The sequence below is a fragment of the Pollicipes pollicipes genome, unplaced genomic scaffold (assembly GCF_011947565.3).
Source record: "Pollicipes pollicipes isolate AB1234 unplaced genomic scaffold, Ppol_2.1 Scaffold_3447;HRSCAF=4054_pilon_pilon_pilon, whole genome shotgun sequence".
Taxonomy (NCBI): Eukaryota; Metazoa; Arthropoda; class Thecostraca; order Pollicipedomorpha; family Pollicipedidae; genus Pollicipes; species Pollicipes pollicipes.
In genome coordinates, this window is record NW_023596297.1 from 15,692,178 (window position 1) to 15,714,601 (window position 22,424).

The window sequence follows — 22,424 nt, forward strand, 5'->3', positions numbered from 1 at the left end:
AACACGGCTGTCAGAAAACAGCAAAGGCAGTGCAGGACCGCTTTCTACAGCACAGAATGCGCCTCTGTATTTGTCAGTATGACTGCACGCGGCCGGGCGCTGTGGGGAGCCAACAGGTATTTCCACGAGGGCCAAACAGTTGGAAGCAGTGAGAACAGAAAAGAAAACTGATGCTCCAGCAGCGTTCGGTTTGGCAGTTCTGAACTTTGTGGGGGTTACGGTAACCAAAAAGTGCTAGGCTACATTTTCGTTCCTGCGGTCGTGGCATGCGTCAATCGAATAAGGCATCTTTACATTGTTATTATCAATGATATGATAGTACTGTTATGTGATGGATTTACCCGTGTGAGAATATGGAAGCGATCTATCTTTGTATCAGGTATGTAATGATATGATAGCACTGTCTTGTGACGGACTTACCGCGTGAGAATATGAAAGCGATCTATCTTTGTATCACAGGCCATGGCTGCCATATTGCCCTGCCTCCACGACATGTTCTATTTTCGTTTAGCAAAGGCATGAGGCGCTAGTTTTTGAGCAGCGACCGTGACAGTGAATGTGACCAACAGCGCAATTTATAGGCAAATTTATGATGACATATCCAGACCACAACAACCGACCACAACATAACTGGATGAATGCAGACCAGTCTCTCAAATTTCCGAAACCAAATAACAGCGAACAGGAAGCCACCTGAGCACTCTGCATTTATCCTCTATTTGCCTGTCATATTTCAATCGGTTCACGGCGGGCGTGCCGGCCTCCCAATGTCATTACGGTCGCGCTTAACGTCTGGTGGCCGCGGTGCATGAGCTTTAGCGGCTGGCCGGCGGCCGCCGGGTGCCGGCCGCCCGTGCGCCGGCCGGCCCGCCAGTCTGGAGTCGACCGTGGAGAGGGGAGGTGCGCCACGTGCGCGCGCGGGATCACGTGCCGTGTGACCACCAATTGGTGCCCGACGGCGCACGTGCAGGCGCCGTCGCGCGGTCAGGGCTCTGAGCGCGGGGGGGCAGTGAGAGGCGACAGGGGGGATTGGTTTGCGTTCAGGTGATGTTGGCGCCGGGGGTGCTCATTGCTGGTGGGTTTCTGATCAACGTTTGCGGTGCACGCGGGTCGACCTGTACGTTCACACCTACGCAAGCGCTTCGTGCCACGGCAATATTTGGATCGATCCGGGTGGGTTTTGCTTGCCAGGCATTGGTTGTTGAGTCACGACATCTGAAAGACCTTTCGGCCCCGCCTCCAAGTAAAAGTTTTGTTTTGCCATGTGAATCAAATGAGTCCGATCATCCAAACATGCACTATCAACACATGTCAGTTAATGCTGGCGATTAGTGACGACCGCTTAAAGGTTGCCTTCCAACTCAAACACTACGCTAAGCAAATGACGCTCGGTGATCGCGAAGCATGGCTTTCTGGTCGTGTCGAGACTTGTCTCGTTTGATCGGTTTGTCCCTGTTTTGCGCGCCTCCAAGTAAATTTATTTCCGATTGTATTATATCTGCATATAGTGAGGTTTGTTAGCGTGAGCTATGTAATATAATGATACAATTATTTCAATTAAAACAACGATTACCTCTCGCAACATCGGCCAATTACAACCCGAGGTCGAGGGTGAAGCTTCCCTTCATCTCTTGATGATACTTAGTATGAAGTCTTACCGCCTTCCGCCTTACCGCCTTGAAGTCCCTTGCCGCCAATCAGTCAGGACTTCGCAAAGGATTTGATTTTTTACCGAGCTTGAATGCCTGCGAAGGAAATTGAAGGCCGAGGACAAGGCTGAAGTGACCCGAGGCTGGTGCGACACCATGTCACGCTCCTGGTCGCATGTCAAATGACATGGTGTGGCAATGCTGCTTGTTGAGGTTGTACTTGCTTGCTACTGCTCAGCGCGCTGTGATTCCGCGATGCATTGTAATATGTGCGATGAATTTACAGATTTGAAGATTATTGGTTTTGGTCCTGATAAGTTTATCCCGCTATTTCTGAAGTCTGTTGATTGCGATATGGATGTGGAAAGGGCCCCATTGGCCCACGTGATAGACGTCCGATGATTAGGGGGATATTTATGTAATTAAGCGTGATACAAACTGGTGTTTGCTGGACTAGAAGAAATGAGTAAAACCTTCGTTAACACCCGTGTTTGACTGCTAATGAATCATGGTTTAAGAACGACGGTTGATTTAGAAGGAGAACAAAAATTAAAGCACTGAAATCACAGGTGCTACTGAAGGACCACATTCTTCAATCAGATAGCTGATGCTGGTTTATTTTGCACAACACCACATAACTTCTATCTCCACTAGATATTCAAATACCACCACCAACTCGGAGAGTCGATGGCTTTGTATAGACTTTATCGATAGCCTAATCGTCATCGTCGAGGTGACAACTTCACCATGCAGTGAGCTGCTAACCGGCACTCCAGCGGACGCCGACGACATATCGCTATTACGACGTCGGCGTCAATGTACCTCCAGCCCACCTGCGCCACCTCGTATTTAATGAAAGCGTGCAGGTGCATGACCGCGGGAGCGCAGCACCCGCTGGGGCGACCCTCTGCCTGCGCCTGTTGTTTCCAAGATCGCGCCGTCTTCAATCACGGCAGAGCGTGACTCTGAGTCATTAGAGCCCCTCGCCCCTCGCATGGTCGGCGGGGCGTTCCTAGGCCGGAGGATGCCGACTCCCACGAGGTGCATATTAATCAGGCTTAAATTTCGGATTGGTCGGTCCCGAAGCCCTGCTCCCACCGAGGCGAGGCATGTTTCGCCCGCGGTGGTCTCGGACGACGGAACGGAGTCTAACTAACCCGGCTAATCTGTTTGCCATTCCCCCGCCCCCGGACGGAGGTGCAGTGTTTGGAGTCATGGGACGAATTGACCATGCTCGTCATGCCACTGCCATGGAAAGAAGTGAAACCCGGACATGCGGTAACTTCCCCCGTCACCATGCGCACGGAAGCTGCGCTCGTTTTCGTATGGAGCTGACGCGGTGCTGTGGACCATTTCTCATTAGCAGTAATCTAAAGTTTATATCACGGGTAATGAAACATTTGACGTGATTGTGAGCCTTGGGCGAAGCGGAATACCCATCCAGGGTTGTGACATCCCCAACGTCATACAGAAGACGAACCCGTGCAAGTATCAAGTTCACTGGCCAGGCGAGACGATGAAGCGAAAATGTCGTGATGCCATCTGTCATTGACAAGAAGACAGATATAGTTCCAAGCAGCACGACTGGCCCTCTTAGTGATGTCCGAAAGCATTGAAAGCTTCACCCTTCGCATGAGGCATTTGGTTCGGAGACGGACTTCGAGGAGGACGATCTGAGTGAAGCGTCTGTTCAGCGCACGGTCTCATAACTGCATATCCATTACCCATGAACCACGTGACCTCCAGATCCAGCTCGGCGATAAATGCGGCGTTTTACGGTTTCAGAGTGTCTTTCTCGGTGTTGGTCCGCCAATGCAAAGGCTTCTTAAACGGAGCTGGCAGAACAACAGCGGATGCTGTCGGAACTGGAAGCCCAGATATGCGTCTACGTCGTCGTGGTAGCTTTGCGAAAGGCTGCAGGTCTTCTTGTCAGTGATAACTTATAAATGATACAAGCGTTCTATTAACAATAAATGCGAACATGATAACAATAAATGCCTGACATATACCTGGTTTCAGAGTCGCTGGGGTACTCTTTGCCCTCTGCTTGGCATTACGGGCTAATGCGAGTCATGACGCATGCGATACGGTGGATAAGCGGGTCGCCACATGACATTCTGACAGCCAACAGGCCCACGTGCGCTGTCGTGCTGGTGACCGCCCACTCACGACTCTAGCACGTCAGGTGGATGCTCTGCTGGGGCTGTGTCTCGGAGAGACTCGCGGCTCTCCTCGCGCCCGCTCTCAGATGCAGCGCTCGTTCGAGCCATCCTCGCTCGACCAGGTTGACTGGAGCGCGGGCCTCCTCCGGCCGGTCCTGAGGCGCCTGGCACCGCCGCTGGCACCGCCTCGGGCCATTTGGGCAAGTTGGCTCGTTGGCTGGCCGTTTTACGCTCAACTGGTGTCCTTGTTCCGGTGATTGCCGGTCGTAGAGGCGGCCGGATGGGGTCGAGGTGCTCGGAGCCGCCGCCGACCGGGCATTGATTGCCGTGCTCCTCGCATCCGCCACGCTCGTAGCACCAGACCACGCGAAGGGATCTCAGTGTCCGATAACCTTGCTGGGGGTGCCCGTATTGAGTATATAGACCGAAATCCTCGATTTATGAGTCCAGCTGCACCCGCACCAATCAGGTGTGCGTGAACATTAATTATTCCTTAAACAAGGGAACTGGATTATTCCGTATCCAATTAACTCGCTGTCTACACCTATATCTGCGTACTTGCTTGATTATCTCCATTCAAATGCTGCAGACCAGACAGCTAGAGCCGTAAGAGTTAATCCAAAATTCAAATACAGCGCATATCACTTCCTTGCATGTAGTGTCTTTTTCTCGTTTTTACATGGCCATAGCTGGACTCCGCCGAGCGCGGTTCATGTGCTGGGGCGTGACCCCCTGTGCAACTACCCACATTGTCTGTGACTCATGCGGCAGCGCTGAAGACGGCCCTCTCCACCTCCCCCGGCTCCTCTCGCGCGAGACCGCGGCGCGCCCTTTCACCGCCCCGCGGCTCCCTCCGCGCGAGACCGCGGTGCTCCCCGCCGCATCGGTAGTTGACCGCAGCCGGCTGGTGCTGGTGCTTCACTCTTAATCTTACTCCCACTCACACTCGCGGGGCGCGTCTGTAGAACATGCGTCTGCATACGGTTGGGTCTTCGATGGGTAACCCGTGGGGTCTCGGGCAAGAACTTCCCAGGAAACGCTCAACCACCGTCTCGGGGACTGTGAGGCAAAGCCATCAACGATCTGTAGCTCCGAAATCCGTGCAAGTCCGGACATCCAATACATAACTCACAATATTTACCAGAACAATATCTATCAGTGACATGCATGGCTTAAAGTAGCAGCAGCAATTACAGGATGCCAGTAAATCAGATGGATGCCAGATCATATTCGTGTGTCGGGGCTGATGGGTTGCTCTACAGCCACGGGCAAAAGTTTGCTGTGGCCTTTCCCGCAGCACAGATGCATTGGATAGACTCAGTATATAACGCATGAGGCAGAAAGCCTGGATTCATCGCCTAATGAGTTTCAGTAGCGGTCTGGCACATGAGCCATGGGGGTTGAGACAGGTGAAAGGAACACGAGGGCATTGAAAAATGACCGGTACCTCGTTAGCGCGGTCCACCAACGACCATTAACGGGCGTTAGCGCGACCACCAGCGGGGACGGCGGGGCACGGCGCGTTAGGGCTGACCATTTTAGAGAAATTACATTCACCAATGGGGACCGACCCCGTTGCGATTTGAAAACTATCTGAGCTGTGTGCTAACTATGCAGAGTGATCATTCGACGTACCCAAAGTCCCATTTCAGCACTGCGAGCCTCGACAGACTAACCGCAAAGAAATGCTGGGTTCGAAGCCGCCGCTCAAAGACAAGTCACTTCCTCTAGTCACTGATTAAATGTAAATTAGCAATGTCCTGGATGCTACGCTTCTTTCTTCGCCAGTCATGCGGCAAAGCGTGCAAGCATGCATGCATTAGGAGGAGTCAGGTGGCACGCCTCCCGTGCAGGTACGTATGCATGCACGGTTCCGGTCTGAAATGTGATTGTCCGTCAGGGGCGGGGCAGCCCCGGGGCACGTCATGACTTCCGCCGGCGGCAACTTCAAAGGCGGCCTTCGTGAGACATGGCCACGATGTATCACGCCGGCGCGCTGTTGTTCTTGGGCCCCGTGCCGCCCTGTATATTTCCTTGTCTTTTCATGCTCAGCTTTGTATTTTATGTCTTCCTTTTCTTTGCCCCACTTCGTTTCCGGACTTCCTCATGTTCGGTCTGCCTGTCCTCCCTCCCCACTCTCCGCTTTTATCGCGTTTCCCCTTTCTTCCCGTTTGTTTAATTTCTGCGTGCGTGTTGTTCGGCCTCCCGCCACTCTCGTGTCTACCTATCTCACCCGGTCTTCCCACACTAGTGCTACAACATTTTTATATTTGCAAAGCCCGCGCCCGCCCCGTACCCAGATTTGGAAACCTGCTTCCTCCCGCGGAGCAATTTTTGGGAAGAAAGCAGGCACAGGGCCGCAACCATTGTTTTTATTCCTGGTAAATATTTTCAATTTTACCATAATTTATTTTCCAGAGCCAAGAACTATAACAATGCCACAAAGTCATGTATTGTTTTAGTTGAGTTTTTCAAAACTAGCAATGAAAACTCTTTGTTACAATTCCTGGCACATATGCTGGTACATAACTTCAACATGCTAATTGCTTGTTTTAGTAGTTTTCCAAAGCAACAGTTGCTGTTGAGGTTATCACATCGCATTTACTTCAAGGCCCAGAAGTCTGACTCATTGCAAGGGAACTTCAGATTCTCAGAGGGGCCAAAACACACAGTAATCTTCGTCAAAGACATCAACTTCTCCAAAGCAGAACAACATCCTCATAGCTCTTCAGAAGGAACTTCAAAATAATGTAAAGACCCAGACATTGAAAGCAAGGAAATATGATAACAGCGCTACCCTGAAAAACATTACTTAACTTGCACTTACCTTGTTTCATGGGATTCCTTTTATGTCCTACACAGCATGCATATCTATGTCTTTGGTAAATACAAAATAACATTCAAACCTCAAAGGTGGTTGGTAGTTGGAGCCAGATAAGTGCGGTTCTCATAATAAAATAATGCTACATGTACTGAAAAACGGCCAGCCTCACAAATTCATACGTGTCACAGACATGTAACTAAAACATTGCTTAGCTGCGAACTCTCACTTCAATAACAACCTTCTCCATTGCATACACAGCAGAGACTGAACAATGGCTGATATGTACATACATATATATATATGTGTATATAAATTTATGATTTTTGGGTACATGCTTTTTTGACGCTCTCTCCCCTTGCCCTCCCTCGCTCTCTCTCTTTCTCTCTCTGTCTCTCTCTCTCTCTCTCTCCCCCCCTCCCTCCCTCCCTCCCCTTCACGTGCATTATTTTCGTCATTCTGCTCCTTGACGCCCGGACCCTCGACCCTTTCTGGCCTCCCTGACCTCGCTCCGGTCGCTGGCCGCCTGCCATGGACCCACGTGTGAAGAACACTGCGTTCCGGCCGATCCAGATCCGGCCCGGAGCGTGTGCTCGCCTACTGGCGGCTCGCACTGTTCCAACTGTGTTCAACCATTACCGATCCCAAACCCACTTTTCTTAGCCATACAGCTATAAGCGCTGCATATGTTGCGTTGTTTCCTCCTTTTCTATGTTTGTCACATCCGGTACCATACCCCATATACGCCATTTTTGCCGCAACGGGTTCGTTTTGAGCTTCCAAGTTATGTCTGCCATATACATGGTTGGAATGTTAATCACTGAATATCTTTTGTTAGATGTTTGCCACTAGGATTCCGCAGTTATTTCGCTCGCGTCTTTATCTTATCAAAATCAGATGAGAAAAGAAGGCAACCGACGGAGCTTCAAAGAGAACTCTGATTAGGTCCAACACATTGATTGTGGCGAGAGGCGTGGGCGGGTTCGTTTGTAAATCTAGTTGGGCCTCATTTCAGCGGTGCCCTTCTTCCTTTATTTTTTCCAAACCCACAGTGCTGGTTGAGCAGCTTAGGCTGGATGCTGTCAGAAAATGTGTGAGCCGTTTTGGGCGGAAATGTCCAACCCAGAGATGCGGAAGCCCGCGCCCAAGTGATTCTGCGAACCTAGCGAGGTTGTCACCGTAAAAAGCAAACGGGTTCAGCACTGGCTGCGAACCGTTCGTCCCTGCTCCCGCAGGGCGGCTCTCCGGCGGCATTAACCCTGGATGGACCGAGATTGACCGGGAAATTACCGAACCGTCCTGCAAATTGACTGGCCGACAAGTGCCGCTGTAACTGCCGCCGCGCCCGCCGCGTGATACACGGTGTTGTTTGCGGACAGCCAGCGATTGGTCCTCGTTCGACCACGCAGCGCCGGGGGGCCGAAGGCGACAGTCGGTCCGCACCCACTTATCCTATCGCCCTGCGACCGGCAAGTGCGCCTCTTTCCCACGCGCCGCTCGGCCGAGTAATTGTCTAACTGTGCTGTAAACTGCCCCCTGTAGGCTACTGCAGCAATGTGGGAAGACACCGGAAGGGGGCGTCGGGATAGGGGGGGGGGGGGGTAATTACACGGCTCTCATGCTCCCGGCGCCGAGGCGAAAGGGCATATCTGCTTCCCATCGCTCGCCGGACAGCACCAACAGCCGGCACTGGCCGATTAGAACTGGACCGAGATGTGTGCCGGACACGCTCCGTAAAAACTGGGCACCTCCCACCCGGACGGCCGTTTTTCCCAGGGCCGCGCTGCGCCTCTCCGCGGCGCGACGCCCCGTTTGAATACCGTGCATAAATCATCTCTGCGTCGTCCATCACCACCAGATATCCATCATGTCATTGAATGGCGATCGATGCGGGCCGGCGGCGGGCGCGGCCCCTCAGCAGGTGCCGGCCGACAGATCGGACGGCGCACAATGGCCCGGCCGGCGGCGGCGCCGGGCGCTGCCGCGTGCTGCTGGCGCGCGGCGGCGGCGGCGGCGGCCGGCCCGAGACGGCAGGCACCTGTGGCCTGCGACCGCCGCCAGCTGGGCCGGACCGGGATGAATGGCCGACTAGCGCGGCAGAGCGCCGCCGCGTGGAGATGGTGACGGATAGCTGGCCCGCTGGAGAGCCGCCGCGCTCACCTGGCTGAGAGCCGGCCGTGCCGCCCTGGCTGGGAGCCGGCCATACTGCCCCGGCTGAGAGCAGGCCGTGCTGCCCTGCTGACACGTGGTGTCTGCGTTAGGCAGCAGAGGTGACTTGTGGGACAGGAGTCGAAAGAGAACCAGATCGAATCGGAGAGAATGCCATTGTTTTTGTTTGTTTATTTGTTTTTCGCGTAGATGCGTGGAGCACGCTGGGCAAGTACGCATTATCATTATTTTTGCGTTCCCTGTTATTGCTGGCTATGAGCTTGCAAAGTTGCATCGACGTATGCGAATTCAGAAGGAACGGTGGCTCGCTTCGGCGGCTCACTTCGGCGGCAAGTTGAGGGAGGGGTGCCTCTCTCAGCCGCCGCCAGCTATCCGAAATAAACCTGGACTGCCATCAGCTTGGCACAGCATGTGGCGCCGGCGCCGGAGCTGTGGAGGTGATCTGGTTATCATGATGTCTGGGTGAGGTCACATTAGTGGCCATGTCGGTATCTCCGTCTAATATGCGTAAAATCCAGGCCCCCGGCGCCGACAAACACCGTCATTATTCATTCGAAGGGACCATTATTATGCCCGGCCGAGGTACGAGCAGGCTCGTTGGAAACAGTCAGCCGCGGCTCTCCGCGCGGACCGACATAGTAGTTTCTAATTGAATAGCAAGTGATAGATTCGCGGCCCACCCGGACCCCATGACCGACATTAACATGCCATCGTCCCTGGGGGCCACCGTTAAACCCCTCCTCCCCCCTCCCCCCCGCCACCATGGGGCTGGTACGTCAACAACGCACCCTCGACCCATGGATCCCGGCTTTCGGTGTTGTTGCTGCGGTCTGACGCCAGGCGGGAGCGTCTCGGTAGCCAGGGGTCCCGTCGGCATGACTTCGCCTGTCGAAATAAACTTGGGCAGGATATACAGAGAAATAAACACGGCGAGAACGAGAAACGCTGTAGGAAGAATGACGGGGCTGATATCGGTGTCTGTTGAAAAAGGGAGCAATGTATACCGCGAGGGCCGTTTTTGTTTGAAATATTCATCGTCGTAGCTGCCCAGGTTTACGCCGTCTACACCTTTTGCCATTATCCTGCCCCAAGCGCGCCGCTGCAGGTCAACGAAAGAAGATCTCGGCTGTCTGTTAATAGGGGCTCAACCTACCCCGCAGTGCGTCAGGTGTCGTCGGCGAAGACGTCTGGTCGATGGGAGCACTCGCCGGCTCAGCGTCGCCGTGTGCGTCTCAGATCTCACCGGCGTCTCCGTGTACGTCTCATATCCCACCAGCGTCTCTGTGCGCGTCTCAGATCCCGCCAGCGTCTCCGTGCGTCTCAGATCGCTCCAGCGTCTCTGTGCGTCTCAGATCGCTCCAGCGTCTCTGTGCGCGTCTCATATCCGACCAGCGTCTCTATGTGTCTCATCTTCCGCCAGCGTCTCCGTGCTCGTCCCAGATGTGAACAGCGCCCACGTCCGGTTCTTAGATTCCACTACCGTACCCCTACGGACCACTGCCACGATTCTGCGGCAACCTCGACATGGACGTGTCGCCGGACTGCTTCCTGTGATGCTCAGCTTTAATATGCGCTCTGTTAGCCAGCTTCCGGGCGGAGCCTCTCCGGACCTCGGGTCGGTGGGGTCATCGGTGTGCTCGCTCCTTTCAGCCCGTGATTCGGTGTGCTCCGCAGGCGATGATGCGTTGCGCCCCGGCACATCGGAGGGAGACGCCATCACTTACCACTAGCATGTCTGACGCCCATATCATAAACATTCCAGATTCAATTCCGGTATAGTGGTTGGCTGGCGGCTGCTGGTCAGCAGGGCAGCACCGCGGCGCATTGGGTGGGCTGGCATTTCTCAGGAATGAGATACAGCCCTTATCTTCTGCGGACCGGCCCAAATCAAAATTCTGATCCGGAGATAAGTCAAATTATTCATGGAAATCGTTGATTTGTGGCGAGGCCTATAGTGTCCGTTATGGAGCGCACTTTCAGGGGCCCGCTGACTCTTGAGCTCAAGTCCTTCCATACGACTTACATACAGAATGGGTTGCCGAATCACGCTTCAGCCCACCTTCTGTTTGATAAGCTTTCCACGGAAAGGACTCAAAGTTCGATGAACTGGCGAATTACCTAATATAATAATAATAATAAAAACATCACGCCAGGTGAATTCATGACGTACATTGAAATTATTTGTAATCTTGAGGATATTAGATGCCTTTCTCGTGAGAAATTTCAATATTTGAGCAGGCACACATATGCTGGATTACTGGTTTCCAACGGAACTAAACGTTGTTGATAGATTTGGTGAGGATCTGTTGGCAAAGGCAGATCACGGGAGTGTTTCTCTTGGGTCGTGAGGTCGAAATGGTGAACGAGGCATTATTCCTGTTCTGTTTTCGTGAATTTGCGCACCTTTCATGTGGTAAACCTAATTGTTTTGTAAATTCATGCTTTTGCGGCCACATTGCAATTAAAAAAGAAGATGCATAAAGACATTCCTGTTCTAGCTCATTAATGCCTACCAACGTGCAGTATCGGATGTGAGGCAGATTGTGTGAGACAGGCAGATTTCGTAGGCCTGCTGTGAGATGGCAAGCTCCCACATGACCTGGAATCCCTCCGAGGGGAAAGGGTTGAAACTAAGTTCGTGCTCAGACTGTTGGTTAGAAGAGCAACCAGGGAACAGTCGCTAACACGGATTTTCATTGCACTGGAAGCGAGTGGAGTTGTTGTTATTTTCAGGCCGACTTTGCCGAGGGCTTTTGTACAAATTGGACGCCTCTCGAAAGCCCATTCCCGAAAATAGCCACAGCACAGAGCGATAACTTCGGAAGTTACCCGAGAAAAACGAGGGTGCTGATCGGTTTGGCGCTGGAGATAGGCGAATCGAAGCGGTGCAGTAGCTCGTTGAGCGCCGACCAGTGGACCCCACGCTCGGCGACGCTGAACGGAGTGTCGCTTTCTCGGCAACAGGCAGCCATCTACAGCAGGTATGAAGGCACTGTGTTGATCAGCTGCAAAATTTACCGGCAGCATGGGCGTGTTGCGCAATCGGGAAAGGTGTGGGACGGATTCGGTTTCGAATATGGCCGCTCCATGTTTGAAAAAGGCGCACATATAGGCGGATGTGATCACCGTGATCTGGTGATGAGGTGCTCTTATGCAGTTCCTCTCATTACTGGCCGGCTCCAGTAGGCCAACGACTGAAGCTAGTCAGCCAGGGGCCTTCCTGTAATCCTTTTCGGATGGGGGTCAGGTTTCCAATCAGAATACTATGTCTTGTTATACTTGTCTTCGTTGCTATGTTATATATATATATATATATATATATATATATATATATATATATATATATATATATAACAAAAATGCATGTGTATCTAATTACATGCTTAATACCTATAATGATAAACAATCAACGAACGTCCAGAGGGAAAATGCAACAGCTATGGAGCAAAGATCCTCCCAAAGAGGGACAAAGCCTCGCCCACTCGGTCAGCAATGCGTGACACTGATTTGGTGCAAGATGCGCGCGCTCACGTGAAAATACGCCTTACCCGCATTTCTACGTTAAGACCGCGGTGGCTGCGTAGCCGTCGCGCAGGCCCACACGGCCTGGCGCATGACGCAATGGCGCATGCTGACTGTCCGCCCGCTGCGCAGCGAGTTCGGGGCGGCCATCAGCGATTGACGCGACTCATGCTGACACGTGACACGCGTCTGTCAACCTTTCCCCGCAGGGAACGCTGACACACGGCGCTTGTCAGTCGGCCGTCTCAGCGTGAGGGGCATTAGAACATGACACATGCCAGTCGGTCGTGATTAACTGCATGTGGTGTCTGGTAACCAGTGGTTCCCGCGAGAATGATGTGAGCATGCCGGGAGGGTGACACACGACACCTGTTAGCATTTAACCCCGCGTGAGCGACAGTGGCAGATAGCCGCGCGTCAGTTGAATGCGCCTCTCTCTCTCTCCTCTCTCTCTCTCTCTCTCTTCTCTCTCTCTCTCTCTCTCTCTCTCTCTCTCTCTCTCCTCTCTCTCTCTCTCTCTCTCTCTCTCTCTCTCTCTCTCTTCTCTCTCCATATATTCTGCCGTGGATCCATGCACAGGTTTGATAGGACCGAGTGAAAAATTTCACCAAAACGTAGTAGGACTGGACAGCATTTTCAAATATGACAGGTCACGCGGATTAACCGGATTGCGGGACAATAAAATGGAAATTATAACTAGGTAGTCCCTGAAGTGCTTAGTAAAGACATCAACTCAGAAAGAAACTTTTAATCAGTACAATGCAGCACTTTCAGTTTCAAGCAATGCATAAGCAGGCTAAATAGCACATAACGCAGCCATATTTTCCACAAACAGATTTTCTGATCATCAAGTAACATTTTCAAGTTGGCAATCAATGAGTGACACTCAGAAAGGTTGTTATTGCAGACTTCAAGCTCTCATTCTTTCAAGGCAACTAAAAAGGTCTCTTGACCTTATAGCATATCTTATTACAGAGCTGCCTTTAAACAATTCCCATGATCCCAAAAAAACCAATCTTTAACTTCAGTAGGTTAACATTACATGTCAGAGTAAAAATACGGAGTGACCATGCTACCCTAAAATTGACCACTCATGCCTGGAATGAATATTTGCTACAATTTGCAGTACCCCTGCGCGATCACCAGAGCCCCTTGGAGAGTGGCTAATTTATAGAAGAGATGTCCAAAGCGCCAGCGTCATGGGAGATATCGGATGACGGACGACATTGTACCGAACTCTCGCATCACGTTTTGTGAACATGCGATAATTTTCTTTATTTATCTGGTTCAGAAGCACTCGCGGCGCCCGTGAGACGTTCCAACCCTGACCTTAAAACGCTTGCGTCATCTATTAAATTATTTATGCTACCCCCCCTTAGCGTGCTGAAAACAAAAAAAAAGATGCAAAGTGACGTCATCATTGTCAGTATACATGACAAAGTTGGTTTTTGACTGCTCAAACCGAGGCCTGATGCCACTTTGCGATGCACGATTACAAAATAAAGCATTATCGCACCCTTTCGAGTATGAGGAACAAAGAGAGATTTTGTAGCATCTGACATTTCAGGAATGAGGTTCAAAAACGACGCGACTGTCCCATTCTCCTGGATGAAAGCTCCGCAGGCACCTACTTACAGCGACCAGTCGCCCGCGCGTGGATTGCAACTTTGACGCAGCCGGGAATCTAGCAGGAAATCACGACCGCAGTTTAGGTTGTTTCATCAGTTGGGGGTGTCCGGGAACGGATATACACCTGAACTTTCAGGTATGAGGTGAAATGGTCGTTGTAAGTTTTTTCAGAAGTCGTGCTCAGTGGGAGTCGTCGTATACTTGTGAACTGGATGCCGCTGAAACTGTCTGGCGGCGAGTGTAGGTGTGTTGCACCTAAGCTGGAGTCTGGAAATGATCGATAATGTGATCATGCCTTTGGTTGTTGAATCCGGATGCGACTTTGCCCCTGCGATGAGGTGGTGCTTGTGAACTGGTGGTTAATTATGCGATATGGTTAGTAATATGACAAGCCTTGTTTTTTCTGATCTTCGTGCAAAATTCGCATTGCAGCTGCGGTTAAGTACCTTAGCACCCACCGTTTTATGACAACTTATCACACATTTTTCCAATCGAAATTAGCAATCGACATAAAGGTTAGATACCCAGACGAACAAACATTTGCTGTTAATATCATAAAAAAGGCATTAAATGTGGAGCGAATTGGCCACGGATTCGTTTGCCAAATTTAAGCGCGGATCGGCCGGCGGATTGGATCTAGACTAGCCGAGCTGGACTCGACTGGATCCTGAAAATTTAATCCGTTAAGTGCTCTGATTGCTGGCTCGTCACAGCCGTAACGTGGCCGCCAGGAGCCCGGCCCCGTAACTGGACACCAGGGTCTGAGGACACCAGGGCAGGCTCCAGAGGACACCAGGGAGCTCCAGGGAGCTCCTGGTATAAACGTCCACCATTCGTCCCAGGCAGCTCTTGGGAATTACCATTCGCCCTCCGCTCATAGCCACACGTCCGCGTTTTAAAAATTCACCGCTGGTCCGTGCGCTGACAACTGAACCCGTCCTCCGAATGCTCCAACGCTGCGCTGTGAGGCGATCGCGTCCGTCGCGCTGAGGCGCGCCACACTGGCGCTCCGGCCGTCCGCCGCCGGCAGACCCGAAGGCGCCGCGCCGGTCCGGCGCCGCTCCATTTGAGCGGAGCCGGCCAGCCGGTGACCGGACACCGGCCGTCCAGCGGGCCGAGACAGCCGGAGCGCGCGTCTGTCAGCGGCGGTCCGGTCGGCGCGACGCGGCCGTTCCCAGGCCATGAAGGTCAGGGGCGCGCCGCGCCTCCGGCCGCCGCCCACCTCCCGTCCATTTGTTAGCGCCGGAGGTGGGCCGCGGCCCGCCGGCCCGCCCGCCGACGCCGATACCTTCCCATTAGCGCGATCGGGTGAGAGGTCAGGGGTGCTCGACCGCCGGTCGAGGCTTTATGCGCGGCTGGTGTGATTCGCTCCTGCCAATTCACATTTGATGAGGGGGTGGAAAGAAGCAGTAGTTGAGTTCACTGAGATCCCCACGCACGCTCTTAGCTCTTCGACAAGAACTCACTACGATCGGCATTACTGTTCGGCACGAGGGGGTGTCACCTTATATTCTCTCGGGGTGCCCGATGACATCCTCTCCTTAAATGTTCATGCACTTAGGCGCCTTTATGCAGACGCCACTATTAGTGTTATGTTAATGTTATAACCACACAGTAGCCTGTAAGTATCCTGTGTTCATAATGTACCACCCTACAGGTTTTCATTCCAACTCGTATACATATTAGGTTAACGTGCAACAGCTGCAGGGTTTTTTTTTCACGCAACAGCACCTGGATGTGTGCCAAAAAATGCACTGCAATATGCAATGCGTAGCTCTTAAGTAAAAGGTAGTTGGTCCGCAATCACCTGTTTGCATAGCTTGCCATCTATGACGGTAGTTTCACCCACAGAAATTGGTTTGTATCTCCTATCAACTACTTCGTGACCTAACCCGATGTACGTATTGCTAAGCAAAGGCGCACGCAGGATTTTACAATGAGGGAATGGGTGGTATGGGCACAAGTTTCAAATGAAAACCGAGTTAAGCGTGCGCTGGCTAATCTTGGGAATTCACCCTTGACATTTGAGCGCAATTCAGCGGCCGAAAAGCAGGAAATAATGAGCTTTTGTGGGAAGTTAAGTTAACCTTACCGTCTGAGGCCCCATCCAGTTCAAAAAACTAACACCCCTCATCGGCAGCAAAAGCAGTGTCCATGTCCGGCGAAAATAAACACGCCAGCAACACGTTCGAAGAGTACTAGATCCGTCTCATGACCACCACCCACGCCGCTTGACTCTGTGGAAAGAGGCGCCATGCTGTTTCCGCTCGCAAGCCAGCTGTCAGCCGTGTGAGGCTGGGCGGCCGGGCCGGCCCGGTGGCCTGGCCGGTGGCCGCTGAGTCCCGGCGGGAGTCCGCGCCGCCTGCCTCGAGCGGCGGCGGACGAGCTCGGCCGTGTCGACAGTGGCGCCAGCGGGGGCGGCAGCGGCGCGGAGGTGAACCACGGGAGGTTTCCTCTGTTCTGTAGGCGCTGGGGTCTTCCCTATCACCAAGCGGAAAGCTAAGGGGGTCATGACAAACTGTCTTGTTACAGCTTACGCAAAAGAATTGGGGCCGAGAGACCATTGCCTTTTATTATTTTTCTCACAAAAGCTTGATATCAACTCTGCAGTGAAACGTAGCAACACACCACCGCTGAAAGGAATAATTGGTAGTTACGACTCGCAGTTTTTCAAAGTGCAACAGTACATTTGAATCTTAGTAGATCTGTTCCCAACAGTCATAAAGGCCGCACGAAAGTTCCAAAATGCCACGAAGATTCGAGTCTCCAATCCAGTATCCTCCCAATGCACCCGATGCTTCACCCTTGGGTGCTGCGGCGGCTGTCCAGCGTAGAGTGGTCTGGTGGATGCCTAAAATATACTTTTTTCTCATTTAGTTGATCCAAGGATGATATGTTACAGCACTCAACGCCTCGGAGTCTTATACTACATGTATTGTCTTTATCGGAGACCTGACATTCCGTCGACCCGTCTCAGAGGCGTCCAATTTCCATTTCCTTCATTTGATCTGAATCGACTCCAATCCAATCGCGGCGGCGCCGTTCGGTCCCGACGGACCGGTCGTCGGCGCTGTCGTCGTCAGGGCCGGCCTGGCCTCCTCGTGCTCGCCGTCGCCAATGGCTTCCCTTCGCGCGCCGCGACCCGCCGTAATCGGTCGGCGGTCCCGCACAGTCCGCCGGCCCGATAACAGGCGCCTCTGCCCCGCTCTTCCCAGCGCCGGGCAGCGCCTACAATAACAAACAGGGCACCCGAGCCGGGATTATGCCCGACACACGGCGGATAAACAGAGCCGGCCCGGATAAGATCGGGGCGGCCGATCCGTCGGCCGTTTAAACACGGCCCGAGATGGTGCTGACATGGCCGCCGGTCGGTCCTGCCCCTTGGCACCAGCCGCCTTCTGAGCGACGTACCGCCACCGGGCGGCAAGCGAGCCCGGAACCGAGGGAGGTCGACCACGAACCACGCGCTTGCTGTAGGACTGACGTCATGCTGCGCGGCTATTACAGCCGCGCGTACATGTAGCGGAGGATCTTGCTTATGCTTGCGTTACCACGTACTTCTGTTATCCGCCTACTCACTTCTGTTATCGTGACAGTGTAACCGCGTCATGCAGATCATCTATCGTTTCGATAAATCGTCGCCCTTTGTTCCATGCTGCACGTACTGATAGCAAATGACGCGTGCTGTTTGACCGGGAAACGGGTTTCAGCCCCAACCCCGTCCCAGAGGCCTCCGCACCGTCCAGCACTCTTGGACCCCATTCCTCCGACCGTGAGAAAAACACAAAATATGCGCGTCACAGTACGTGACTGGCCTGCCAGGCCTCGCGCCGTGCCGTCCCGCTTCACCATTGTCGGACGCCGTGGAGCTTTTTTCCGTGGGGACCGATGTCCCGGATAGCTGGCGGCACGCGTCAATCGGTCGCCGCGCCGCAGTCGTCGCGTGCCTCCTCTCCAGCGGCGTCACGGCGCCTGCGGACATTTTGAGCCGCGACTGAACGGCTATGGCTTCACGCCTATCCCGGCTAGCACCGCTAAAAATCGGGCGTTTCCCATGGGCGAGGGCGGGCTCGTGAGAGGCGTGAAGCGTTCAACGTCGCCGTGGCTTTGTCATGGCGCCGGTTGACGCACGTTATTGGTGATTGCGCCGGCGCGGTGCGACATATGGTGCCTCGTCGCGGTGACCTGAGAGCGCTGATTCAAGGTCAGACCTTGGCCGCGCAGAGGTGATAACAGACCGCCTACCCACGTGGCTTGTGACGAAACGTGGTCAGTTTATTTACTGTATTTCATGTTGTGTAAATAACTTTTTGTTAAGTGACTCCAGCTTTGATCGACCACAACTATCTGGCCGCTTTGCAGGTCGGCGGTATTGTTTGCCAGATAGCGCGGAAAATTTGGGTCCACTCGTCGTACCTTGGGTTATATTGATAAAAAAACTAGCTAGAAAAGCCTCTTAACGTCTTCCATGTTCCCTTGAAGTTCGTAGCACATCCTGTCGGTTATTGGTGATGGCTGGCAAACCGCCGTTTCGCATGTCTCTTCTTGCGGCGGCAACGCGCCGCAAGGCTGACATTTTGGACCGCCTCATTGTCAGCCCTGTCTTGTCTGGCTCGTACCCGCAGTTTTCGTTCGCGCTGAGGTTTTTCGGCATCAGATAACTCCGGACTGTCGGTGGTTTTATGCATAAAACATCACGGCAAGGGCTCTTCTGCCGGTTTCAAGTGGCCGGATAATTAGAGCTGTTGGACCAGACTGCGCTAAAGCGGACCATCTTCTATCCAACGTATGGAGCCTCCTTCAACGGACATGATCAATGTACCACCCCGCCCTCCAATTACACTGGTATCTAATTATCATCCAAGGGGCCTGGGCGGCTCGAGGTCGAATCAGTCCGGGAGATCAGGACGCATCCTAATGTATTCGTGCGCTCTTCATGCTTGTCTAGTGAGAATCAGAAATAGCTCGCCAGGGCAAAGCTGTTCAGTGGGATTTACTTGATTGAAAACCGTTGCAGCTGTGCGCTGTTCAGTGTTCGTTGACCAAGTGCGTGCCTTTGTTGAGATGGGATGCAACAGCTCACCATTTGCTGGTAGGAGAAAGGGGAGTCGGTTGGCTTCGTGGGGGTGGGGGCGTTTGTGCCCCTTTGATTTTGTTTTATATAACACCTAAACGACTGGCGCTTGGAATCACAAGCTTTCAATGCACGCCAACAAATGTTGAAGACACCTTGTGTCAAAGAAACGGAGACCGAGTCAGTGTCGGTCGGGTAGAGATGCCATCCTGAATGGCTGGTATTTATAAGTTTTGATTTTCGAACTTGTGTCATGTTCTCTCATGTTTTCGGGGCTGCACTTAGCTTATGGCTTCTGGTTTATTTTATGGAGTCGTGGCACATCAACAAGATTGGCTCAATCTATTCTGCATTACAATGACCTCACAGACTGGCACATAGACGCATGTGCGATATGCTGCCGTTCCTCGTGTACAAATGTGCCATTCGGCAGCTACATAGTCTTTTGACTACCGGGAACATCGCGAAGCAAAATATCCGAGACTGTAAATGTCTACGCAATGTGGATGTTCCGACCAAATCGAAACAATTGCTTTGTTTCGCGCTGTTTTTCATAGCCCTTATAGCAATCGGCGCGAGCCGCGAAATGCCGTCTCACACGTATTTTCCCGTGCTGACCAACACCTGAGCGTCCAGAGAGCTCTTGATGACTTCAGGGCCTGAGACAGACATCCCCACAGAACACTCAACACCTGAGCATCAAGAGTGCTCTTGATGACTTCAGGGCCTGAGACAGACATCCCCACAGAACACTCAACACCTGAGCGTCCAGAGAGCTCTTGATGACTTCAGGGCCTGAGACAGACATCCCCACAGAACACTCAACACCTGAGCGTCCAGAGAGCTCTTGATGACTTCAGGGCCTGAGACAGACATCCCCACAGAACATTCAACACCCGAGCATCAAGAGTGCTCTTGATGACTTCAGGGCCTGAGACAGACATGCTCACAGAACATTCCACACGCCAGTGGCCGGCAGACCGACTGTCGAAACGCTCCCATTGGCAGGTATTGGCAGGTTCTGTCGTAGAAGGTGAGGTAGACCTACAGCATCAAAACATCGGTTTAATCTGACTGGACAACACATGAACGTTGCACCAGCGGTCGGTTATGGACAAGACACTATAAATGATGAACGCCAACGCCATCGATGGTTGGTGGTGAGTGGTAGAAGCCACACCACCGACAGTTGGTCATGGGCGGTAGTGACCACACCAGCGACAGTTGGTGATGAGCGGTAGTGGCCACACCAGCGACAGTTGATGGTGAGCGGTAGTGGCCACACCAGCGACAGTTGGTGGTGAGGGCTAGTTGCTGGTAAACAGTTTTCGGCGACCGCATCTGGCTCCTTCGTTTCGCTGCTGGGGTTTGACGCCATGCCTGAAAGGGACACACGAACTTCCCGAAGAAGCCAGGCGTAATTGTGTGACCGCGCGGACGGCGTGAGAGTGTCTTTGTTCGTCTGATTCGTAAACAAGCGACAGGCCACTAACCAGCAGTGGCCGATGTCTGTGCGTCATGTTTGTGACAGCTAGCCTGCGAAGCCTGTCATTTGAGGAGACCACCACCCCAGGGCAAATTGGTGCGCCTTATCGGCGGATCTCTATGGCCGTCTAGACATGGGATAATAAGCACTTTACGGCCGTAGAAAACACCGGCTGCCGTTGGCGGTAATCAAAGGCGTGTAAGATGGCAAATGATTGGCTGGTGCGTGAAATGACATCGGACAGCAGCGCGAATTTGCATTTCTCTGCTAAATGGTGACTGATGTGCACTTCTGTTTGGTTTCAGACTATGGTGCGGCTGGCACCTAACTACTGGCGGCCTCCGCTTCCCTGGCGATGAATTTCCACCTCCGTCCGCTGGTGGCGCTCCTGGCGCTGTCGGTCGCCTCAGGCGATGACCCCGTGGTGACCCAGGTGGACCTGAGCGGGGAGGTCAGCCGACTGACCCACCTGCGGGTCAGTCCGGGCTCGGGACAGGTCTATGTGGCCGGGGTCAACCGGATCTACCAGCTGTCGCCAGCGCTGGCCCGACTACAGGAGGTGGCCACCGGACCCCAGCAGGACAGTCCGCAGTGTCCCGCCTCCGGGTGCGCTGAAGGTGTCGAGACGGCGCCCACAGACAACGTGAACAAAGTGCTGGTGGTGGACCAGGAGACAAGGACGTTGCTGGCCTGCGGATCCGTGCGGCAGGGAGCGTGCGTCAAGTACGAACTGGCGAACATAACGCGGCCCAGTCAACAGCTGCCGCATGCCATAGCTGCCAACGACGCCAACTCGTCGACGGTAGCCTTCATCGGACCGGAACACTACAACCCGTGGGGGTAACACAAACGTGTTGTATGTTGCCACTACCTTTACACTGGTGGGCAACTACCGCAACAACGTGCCGGCCATCTCCACGCGTAACCTCCATGATCTGGATTTTGCTGAGCGCTCCTTCAACAAACACTCCATGATGACCATCGATGTCAAGTACCGGGACCACTTTCTGGTGGAGTACGTGTACGGCTTCCACGAGGGCGACTACGCCTACTTCCTGACGGTACAGAGACGCTCCCACCTGCCCGGCCAGCAGGAGCAGGGCTACGTGTCCAGGATCGTGCGCACCTGCGTCACGGACGCCAACTACGACAGCTACGTGGAGATGACGCTGACCTGTGGTGGTGACAACCTGCTTCAGGCGGCGCGTGTGGCCGAGGCCGGCCAGGACCTGACCTGGGACGCCGGCGTTCTGGACCGTGACCGAGTGCTGGTGGTGGCCTTCTCGCCTAGTCAAGGCTTCACTAACGAGCCCCAGGAGCGGTCCAGCGTGTGCGTGTTCTCCATGAAGGAGGTCGAGCAAAAGTTCAACGAAAACATCCACATGTGCTTCAACGGATCGATGCAGTACCGAAACATGGAGTACATCTCCGGTCCCGTTCTCAACGGACAATGCCCGAAAGCCGGGGTAAGTCGTCGCTGAAATCATGGTGACTGTTGGTCTTATTGTTGACATGATACGCAAACACGCGCTTGACAAGAAATCTTTGCCGTTCTGTGGAAGGTCCGAGTCTCTCTTAAACTAAGACGAATTTATCCTGAAAAGGATCCTTGCTCGTAGTACCTGCTCGTGCTCCTATGTACGATGGTTCCAACTTGTACCCGCACGGGAGCAACGGGGTGTTCCGGCGGCCCCTCGCCACCGCCACTACTCGCTGCCTCCACCTGTAGCTTGTGCCGATGGTCGTCTGCCAGACTTGCGGACCATGAGTGACGGGTCGTTCTCGTCTCACGTGCCGTCTGCCGGCGCGGACGTGGCCGCCGGCGTCAGACACGCCAGTGCCACCGACGCCTGGCAGCTGCCGACTGCAAACTGGCATAATCAGAGGGCCGCGCGGCACTTCGCATGCATGA

At 53.3% G+C, this 22,424-nt stretch overlaps 2 protein-coding genes across 2 annotated transcripts in view; both read left to right on the forward strand.

The window, feature by feature from the left end:
* The first annotated feature begins 1,002 nt into the window (after window positions 1-1,002).
* On the forward strand, window positions 1,003-21,356 carry LOC119092193 (plexin-B-like). The gene is made up of 2 exons (XM_037215170.1): window positions 1,003-1,044; window positions 20,818-21,356. Exon 2 carries the CDS (start codon window positions 20,868-20,870, stop codon window positions 21,354-21,356), a length of 489 nt encoding a protein of 162 aa, XP_037071065.1. The 5' UTR covers window positions 1,003-1,044; window positions 20,818-20,867.
* The window catches only part of LOC119092194 (plexin-B), a 51,999-nt gene continuing 50,930 nt past the window's right edge, over window positions 21,356-22,424 (forward strand). The window contains exon 1 of the mRNA XM_037215171.1: window positions 21,356-21,978. Coding sequence (XP_037071066.1) covers window positions 21,484-21,978 — 495 coding nt within the window. The 5' untranslated portion in view covers window positions 21,356-21,483. The remainder of the gene's footprint in view (window positions 21,979-22,424) is intronic.